The following is a 9,466-nucleotide window of genomic DNA, read 5'->3' as shown; positions in this document are numbered from 1 at the left end:
CCCTGTAGCTCAGAAATGAAGAGGGCTATGAAAATTTTGTTTGCAGCATCTTCCGTTTGACGAAAAAGTGGGACAGGTTTGTGCAAACCGCACCCTTCTATCTTCACTAATAACGGAGATACCCTCTGATCTCAACCAAAATGCGCACTGTACAGGGTGAGTCAAATTGGGAAGTTTTTAAAGGGAATCACACTTTTCTATAGAAGATAGACGAAAACTAATATCGGTGTTGGAGCTCAATTTTAATCAAAAACATGATGGTGAAAACTGCACATCGGTATCTGTTACGGTTTCGGAGTTACGGGGTGTTTATAAAAAATCTGCATTTTTAACAAATCGTTAAAACTTTTTTGCTATGGAAAATTTTGTATTTTTGTGAAAACATTCCCAAAGCACCTTTTACGTAGAATTTAATGGTTTAAGTATAATTTTTTCTAAATTAAAAATTTAAGGGTTATTAACAGAAAATTGTTTTTTTTTTATTTGGGACACCCTGTATATTTTTAATTAACTGAAAAGAACATAGAATTACGTTTCCAAAAATATAGCACACTTGATATTTTGTTATAGTCCCCTTCGAAATACAGAATGTTTAAAAGTTCGCCACTTTTAACTAGCACGCTTTGAACCCCTTGATGATCTGCCCCTAATGGAACTCGAAAACATATTTTTCCCGCAAGACGAGGCATCGCCTCAGAACGCTGATTTCAATTCATCGGCAAATTTTTGCAGCCAATTTCGAGAATAATTGAATAGCTGACCACGATCCCAGCCGTTGGCCGTCGAGGTCACCGAACTTAGTGCCTATGGATTTTTATCTTTGCGGAAGAATAAAGGTTCTTATTTTTAAATTGCCTGTATAATCTAGACAAGAATTAGAAGTACTTAGCGGTTATGCGAGGGTATCTTTCACCCCTTCTAAGTTAATGCATTCCGCGGAAAATGTTCAAAAACGGTCCGTCCCGTCTGTCCATAATACAAGACGGTTGATATGTCGAACACCTGTAGTAAAATCCCATGTCTTGGTTTGCTATTTATTTCTATTGTTATTAGATATGGGTTAAATGTGTTGATGTTGTTAAATATAGTTTAAATTGTTATAATTCTCCAACTCTCATTGCAAATATTATTTTCGTTTTATTTGCTGCTCACAGCTAGATTTTTTTGCATTACAGTCGGCGCCGCGCCGGTCAAAACCTCTTTTATTAAAGTGCGCGAATTTTTATAAAATCTATATCTTGAAGAGGTAAAGAGCAAAATATCAAGTGTGCTATATTTTTGAAAAGGTTATTTTAAATTATTTTCAATGAATTAAAAATATAAGAAATCAAATTTTCTGTTGATAATTCTTAAATTATTAATTTAAAAAATATATATGTACTTAAACCATTATCCCCAGTTATCTTTTCATATGCAAGTAAAGTATTCAGTTGTTCTTTTATTTATATTAAACCTCACGCATACTTTCTGGTTAGATTTCCTAAGAATATTGATATTCGTTTCCGAACGAATATTTTTTTATATTATTTTGGCTAAATGCATTTTTTAAATAATTTAATTTCTTGTGACAGTAAACATTCAATTTATTGTTCAAATATATGCATTTTACAAATTAAATTTTTAAAATTAATATTCATATTTGGCGCGTGGACGATAGGTCCTCGACAAGGATAGAAGCACCACATGTACAGGGTGAGTCAACGATAGAGTAAAGTCCATTATCTCATTTGTTTCGAGGTTTACAAAAAAAAATATATAAAAGTTGTAGGGAAGGTTAAGATACACATTTCAAAATTATTATAGAGTATACAAGGTGCTCCAAAAAAGTGTGGCGGATATAACATATGTTTTTTTAAAGGCAACACTCTATTTTTTATTTTATTTTTAGATTCTGCGTAAAATTCCATAACTTTTTTATATATAATGTTATATACCTAAAATTATAGTTTTTGTAATATTTCAATTTGTTTAAACAAATGTTAAATTTCAGTGTGGTAAAAAATTGTCAGTGGTGCCATTGTTGCTGAAGTTGGAGTACCAAAATTTGGTAGGAGAGTTTTATAGAGATGAAATAAAAGATATATATAAATATATTTTAGTTAAACGATACAGGGTGTTCAATATATATTTATGAATTTCAACTACTTAAAATTAAAAAATCTCAAATTTTTTAAATGGGACATCCCATATATTATCATTTTTTCTGATAGATTTTACAAAACTCTTCAACTTTTATTAAGTATGTCATATACCTATTTTTAATAGTTTGCGATTTATTCCAATTTTTTCTATTCTATTTTATTTTCTATTTTTACCCATATTTTTATTACAATTAGGTACCCTATAAAATCATATTTGCCATGACAAAACAAACTATTTATTACTTATCTTTAACAAGTAGCTTAATAATTAGTTACAATTGCTAGTATTAGTTGAAATTAATTAACTTTACTCAAATAAACTAAAATCGCAGTCGTGAATTTCTTGGTGTATTTCCATATTATGAAAGAAGACACTTGAATTTTCCGTCGCGCGTGGTGGCGAATAGCCACGGATTATCCCTGTTAATACTAGATTATCTAGTTGTTGAAGACTACTAATATAGGATTTTTTTTCGACATACAGTAAAGTTTTTTCTCGTAGTAATTCTGGTTTATAATTCATTTGGTAAAGCCAATATTACTACTGCCGTGAAACCGTCGCATTACACACTGAAGATATTTTCTAGATAATTTACATCTATTCTTATACTACTTAGCAAAGCACTATATAATTTAATATAGTACTGAACCAAAAAATATGTTCTTCTTGGCTTGTTCTTGTATATCAGTCACATTGACTAATTCATTTCAGAAAAATCTGTAACTATTATCTCTACAATTTATACTTATTACAACATATTAAACTAAAATTCAAATTTTGTTCTTAACTTGCTTAACAGATAAGAAATTTTGATAATTATTCCTTTTTGTCATGGCAACTATGATATTATATAGTTATAGCGTAATTGTATTAAAAATATGGATAAAAATAGAAAAAAAAATGGAATAAATCGCAAACTATTAAAAATAGGTATATGACATACTTAACAAAAGTTGAAGAATTTTGTAAAATCTATCAGAAAAAATGATAATATATAAGGTCTACCATTTAAAAAATTTGAAATTTCTTAATTTTAAATAGTTGAAATTCATAAATATATTTTGAACACCCTGTACCATCTAACTAAAATATCTTTACATAAGTCTTTTTCTATATCTCTATTAAATTCTCTTACCAAACTTTGGTTCTCCAACTTCAGAAACAATGCCATTACTGACAATTTTTTATCACACTGCAATCTGACATTTGTTTAAACAAATTTAAATATTACAGAAACTATTAATTTTAGGTACGTAACATTATATACAAAAAAGTCATGGAATTTTACGCAGAATCTAAAAATAAAATAAAAAATAGGGTATTCCATTTAAAAAAACATATGTTATATTCGTCACACTTTTTTGAAGTACCCTGTATACTCTATAATAATTTTAAAACGTGTATCCTAACCGTCCCTATAACTTTTATATTCTGTTGTATATAAAGGTGACAGGGTGTTGTTGATTTTCTTCCAGCCCCACTGGTCGGGTTTTATAGGTTGTTCTTCCCATATTTGTACTTGAAGATATGTTCCCCGGGAATGTTGCCTAGCTGCAGCAGATGTGGGAGGCAATTTTGATAAACCTACCGTGCTGTTTGCTTGACCAACTAACTTATTGAAACAAGCGTATCTTTGCTCTAAAAAAAAAAACTAAAGCTCCCTTCAGATGACTGAAGTTTGTATAGTTTCAGTATAAATGTCTCTCCAGCTTTTTCAATTTCTTCAGGTGTTGACTTTGCGTTGTTAAAAATATCGACGATCAAGGTCTTTTTCTTTCTTAAATATCTGTACGTGTTGTTGTTTTCCTTTTCCAAAACATCCTGATGTTGTGTCACACCCGCTAATAGTGTGAATAAATAAAATTGATTTTTTTTTAAATTACGTATAATACTGGATGATTGCAAATCTCTCTATACATTCGTTATTTCACATTACCTATGGCTTCTTTCAGAAAAGGATGTCTTTTTCATCGGGGGAAAGTGTTGCTAATAAAACAACAAGATCGACATCTTGTCCAACGACTAGAACTTGTTCATTTTTCTCAGATATTTTGATGGCAGTACGAATAATTTGAACATCAGCATCATCTATTGCAAATGATATGCTAATATTCTCGCTGTTTAGGTGTATTGCAAGCTGCGAAATTAGTCGTTCTTTATTTTTAATATTGCCTAGGAATTTGCTTTTCTGTTCGACCAATAAGGTATTGCTTTCAAAAACAGTGTCACGACTCGAATGCTTCAGCAATCGCTTAAATTACTTCATCGCTTAAATTACTCAAAAAATATACCAATTTTGTTACCATTGCAACAATTGAACATTATTTTAACATCTTAAAGTGTTTATTCATTGACATTAAATAATTTGATCAGGTCAGGTCAAAAATCATCTACGCTGAAAACTACCCCTCTAACTTCGATCGCTTGCTGCTCGATATTTATTCGAAAAAACAAAATAAGTATAAGAACGTTTCTTGTAGCAAATTTTATAAGTAATTTTGACAAGAATAAAATTTTCTGTGCGACTAATGGTTTTCGAGAAAAACGAGAAAAACCACCGCAGTGCGTATTGGATGGGGTTTTTGGGGGTGAAGCTCACACTTTACGGTTAGGAACTCTTTTGATTTTAAAAAGTCTCCTTTTAGTGCCGGGTGTCCCACTAAGAATAGCTCTCGGCTGTATCTCGGAAAGCATTAGCCGTAGGGCTTACCAAAAAAAATATTTATAACTAAAGGGGCTATGAGAAAGTGCTGGGAATTATTTTCAAGTCTGTAAAACGGTCGCTAGGTGGCGCAACTGCTATGGAAAATAAGATAATATATTTTTTACAGAATTTTGCCTAGATCATGTGTACTATAAATAATAGCTTCATAATCTTCAGTAAATTTTGGATTTTTTTTCCCATATCTGCTAAAATAAAGTGGTGGGAGAAGGTTAGATCTATCTTTATTTAAATGTTAATAACTCCGGACTGGATGATCAGAATCCAATAAACGAGGGCTAACTCTATAGTATACCATAATAATAGTAATAATAAGGTCTTGAAGATACACGCTAGGGGGCGCTTTATTTCAATTTAACAAACATAGCGCGTTTTTTTCAAAAAAAAATAAATACGATAGTATGTGCTACTTTAACTGGTAGTAAAGAGTAGTAAAAGCTTAAAAAGTCAGCGAAAACCGCATCTTGATATCTTCTTTCAAACCGAAGATATTAGGAAAATTATAATAAATACCAAAAAATAAGCCCTTAATTACCTTACTTTTACAACACGGTATTAGTAGCCCTCTTGATTATGCCCATTCTAACCTAAAAATAAGATAGAAACAGTTAGTTTATTTTAAAATCGACGATATACCAGAATACCATAATATCAGATGTATTAATATCTAATAATTAAGATATTAATAATAGTGAACAAGAAACGATGATTCAGTGAAGCCATGGTAGCATAGACTTAAAATAAAATATAGACTACACTATTTACATCTCAACGCGGACAAACAACCTTTTTTGTACACATTTTTACTTCTGGGTACAGTCGACCGAGCCTTCCTCGTCCAGCCTATGTTGTCACGTCTTTAATATTATCAATATTTTTTTTCTTGTTATACACATATATTGAGATATTAATACTACAGTTTAATAAAGTAGGTTTTAATATTCCATAGATGTATTAAATAGTCCTTATACTACTAAATTATAAGTCGGATACTGTTTAATAAGGATAAGTTCTTACAATATGACAACACCGATTAGAGGCGAGGGAGCCTATTCATTCATTTATTACCTTGTAGTACGTGTCGCACGTGTGCGGTAAAGCTTTGTTGCCGCTATCTCCCCGGCTGTATTAACGCATTTTCTTAGCTTGTAGTCCTTAAGTGTTTATTTTATTAACTTTTTCTGTTCAAAAACTATAAAATATGGTTCGCCAGTGCCAAATTTGCAAGAAATTTGACTTAAATAGCCCATTTAAGTCTTGAAACGACTTTTAACCGGTAGGCAACTCTCAATTTACCCATTGGGAGTCAGTGGCGTTGTTGTAGAAAGGCGCTTATTTAGATAATAGGTTTGTTCCATCAAGAAATACAAGACTAGTTAGAGACAGGTAATGGACAAATTGTAATCTGTCAAAAGTGCGCATGCGTTAACATTGACTAGTTTTGGATCAATAAATTTTTTGTGATGGAACAAATGACAAATGACTATGCGCGAAATTTGACAAGTAAATATAACCTACTTTTTAAAGTGCCTGCTGTTGTAGTGCTGGCCTAAAATCAACGTTTGTTTTTGTTAGTAAACCGAAGAATATTGTTGTGTTAAAAGATTTGCTATGGAATCTAATAATTATAGTAAGTGATTTTACCAAATTCGCTTTAATTAGGTTCTCATTATATCAGTGTTTTAATAGGTTTGAACGAATTTATTTTAATAAATGTACCACCTACCGAGCCGCCTACATTGCCTGAAGAACAGGCAACAACTGCCCAAGAACAAATAGTACTAAGGGAAGAAAATAATAATTGTAACTGGACCACAAATAAGACTAAAATTTTCATTGAATTATACCAAAAGTATAGAAAGAAAGTGGGAACAATGGAAATCAGAACACAAGATAAATTATTTTCAGTTATTGCTACTGAATTAAATAAAATATTGAGCACTAGTTTTAGTGCCAATCATTGCAAGAATAAGTGGCGTGTTTTGGTTGTGATAAAAAAAGCGTATAAAAAATATAATGAAGACAAAAACAAAACAGGTCGCGGTAGAAAATTCTTTGAATTTAGTGACGAAATGGACAAAATATTTGAAAAGAAAAGAAATGTCAATCCACTTATTCTGCTAGATTCAAACAGTAGGACACCTCTTGAAGAAGTAAAAAAACATTTTATCTGCAGATAAAGGTGATAATACACCATACCGATTAGATGATACAGCTACTTCATCAGTAACCTGTGACGAAAGAAAAAAACAGAAATCAACGATAATTAATCGTAATAAAATACTGGACAAAATAAGGGAACAGAAAGAACACTATTACAAAGAACGAATACAAATTGAAAGGGGAAAAATGGAAATTCAAAAACAAAAATTGGCAGCAATTTTAGAAAGAAATCAGTTGTTAAAGCAACAAATGGTGTTCCACAGTGGTAAAAAATAATTATAATTTGTTATTTAATGTTATATATGTTATTTAATGTTTTATGTCGTTTATTTTTAAAGATACTAAAATAATAGAATTATATTAATTCAGTATGGAGTTAGTTTGATTGTAAAATAACACTCTGGTGATTACTAAACATTTATTAAATTGACTTAATACCTTATTAAATATGTATTACCTTAACATTTACTATTAAAAAATTATACATAATTCGAGAATAATGACAAGAATACTAGTTAAACTCGTAATCTACAAAATAGAAATTTTATCGAGTAGTCTCATATTATAGATTTACCTTATATTTAAAATATTTACAATATCATTTCTTTTTTGGACACCATTTCTATCATCAGGTATGTCATCAGGATCCTCATAATTATTATCCCAAAGGTCACCCAAAACAACTTCATTCTGGTGTCCAATATCATTTTGATTCAAAGGCACATCATCTTTCAGTGCTAAGTTATGCAAAACACAACAAGCTCGAATAAAATGAACTATATCACGTACATTTCTAAGTTTAAAATGATACAACTGCCTATACTTCTGCTTAAGCAGCCCAAAGCAGTGTTCAATTATATATCTGTTAGTAGCCAAAGCAACATTGTAGTTAGTCTGAGCTCTTGACAATTGTCCACGATCCCTAAATGGTGTTAGTAAATTGGTTAAAAGAGGATATCCACTATCTCCCAATAGATGAAAGTTGACACATTTTTGTTGTAGTGTGGCACATAATGGTGAATTTCGGAACACGCGGCTATCATGTACAGACCCTGGAAATCCAACATAGATATCCCGAATTAGTAAGTTGTGGTCACAGACTGCCTGAATCTTAAAAATACTAACTTAGCCTGCTAAAAACAAAATATTAGAGGTTTTCTTACCTGAATGGAATAAAAACTTTTTCTATTCATGTATGAATCTGGGTCATCTGAAGGTTTATCAATCTTTATATGCGATCCATCTATAGCTCCAATTACTCCAGGAAACCCCTTCCTATTAAAATGAGCTGCAATGTCCTCTTTTTCTAGTTGGGTTGGCCACGTTATCACTTCCGGAGAAAAATTGCTCAAAAAATATGTAACTCGTCTAATAATACGAAATATTGTGCTTATTGTCACATCAAAACGATCCCCTACATCTCGATAACTTGCAGTTTGATGTCCAGCAAACCAAAGAAATATGTAAATGACATCCTGAGCGCTCAATTTTCCGTAACGGCCTGAACGATTTACTGAGTAATAAATACTATTTGCAAATTTATCAGCTATAGACATTGCGACATGTCGGCTTACTCGAAAGTGCTCTAGAAATAGCTCATTGCTGTATTGTGGGATAGTTTGATCTAAATAATGTGCGTTTTTAGGGCGAAGATCAATGTCTAACAATAATTCTAAATTTTCATCATCATCACTAGAATGACTAGCTTCACTCTCTGTAGATATGTCAAAAATTTCATCATCAAAAATAACATTGTCATCCATTTCTATAAAAAAAAAGCTTAAGACTTAAATCGACGCTACAAAGAAATAATTCAATTCTTACTACTGATTTCTGGGTAATTTCACAAAAATATACAGAAATTATGTAAAAAAATGGTTCACAAATTAGTTCTGTTATCTGTGGTTCACAACGAAAATATATTTTGATTCTAACGTTAACAGCTGTTAAAACGCAGAGTGCGCAGCCGCATGACAATTAGTTTCTGCAGTAGTCCAGTAACACTTTTGACAGTTCCGAAACTGGTTCGGCATCGTGATGGAACAGAGAACAACAATCATTAATCTGTCAGTTTTTTTGTCCGCAAAGTTGATGGAACAGAAAAATTTTAGTGCGCATGCTCGAGACATCCGCTAACTGTCGGCGACCGCTGATGGAACAAACCTAATATTTTAGTAAAATGTAAAATCTGAATTTTTTCTTTTACATTACATTATTTACTTACTTACATTGTAACAAAATCATAATTATAACCCTGTTAATAATTAATAATGTTTTTATTAAAAATATATTCCGGTTTATTCTAAAATTATCTTCAGAATCTAAAATAACATACAAGAATTTTAAAATGATATTACATTATGAAACAATATTTTTTAATATACCGGGTCGTCTCAAAAGTGGCTCACCCTATAACTTTTTTTTTTTTCAGATAAAAAA

The 9,466-nt window shown here is 31.1% G+C and overlaps 1 protein-coding gene across 1 annotated transcript; it reads right to left on the bottom strand.

Annotated features, from left to right (window-relative positions):
* Positions 1 to 4,090: 4,090 nt before the first annotated feature.
* Positions 4,091 to 9,099, bottom strand: LOC115879494 (putative nuclease HARBI1). Its single transcript, XM_030896396.1, has 3 exons — positions 8,191 to 9,099; positions 7,622 to 8,137; positions 4,091 to 4,393 (listed from the first exon to the last, which is right to left on the bottom strand). The coding sequence occupies exons 1-3, from the start codon at positions 8,788 to 8,790 to the stop codon at positions 4,091 to 4,093; spliced, it is 1,419 nt and encodes a 472-aa protein (XP_030752256.1). The 5' UTR covers positions 8,791 to 9,099.
* Positions 9,100 to 9,466: the final 367 nt, after the last annotated feature.

This window comes from Sitophilus oryzae, unplaced genomic scaffold, assembly GCF_002938485.1.
Source record: "Sitophilus oryzae breed Bouriz unplaced genomic scaffold, Soryzae_2.0 scaffold_1576_pilon_pilon, whole genome shotgun sequence".
Classification (NCBI taxonomy): Eukaryota; Metazoa; Arthropoda; class Insecta; order Coleoptera; family Curculionidae; genus Sitophilus; species Sitophilus oryzae.
Note: the sequence above shows the minus strand (reverse complement) of the source record. Positions and strands in the feature narration are given on the sequence as shown.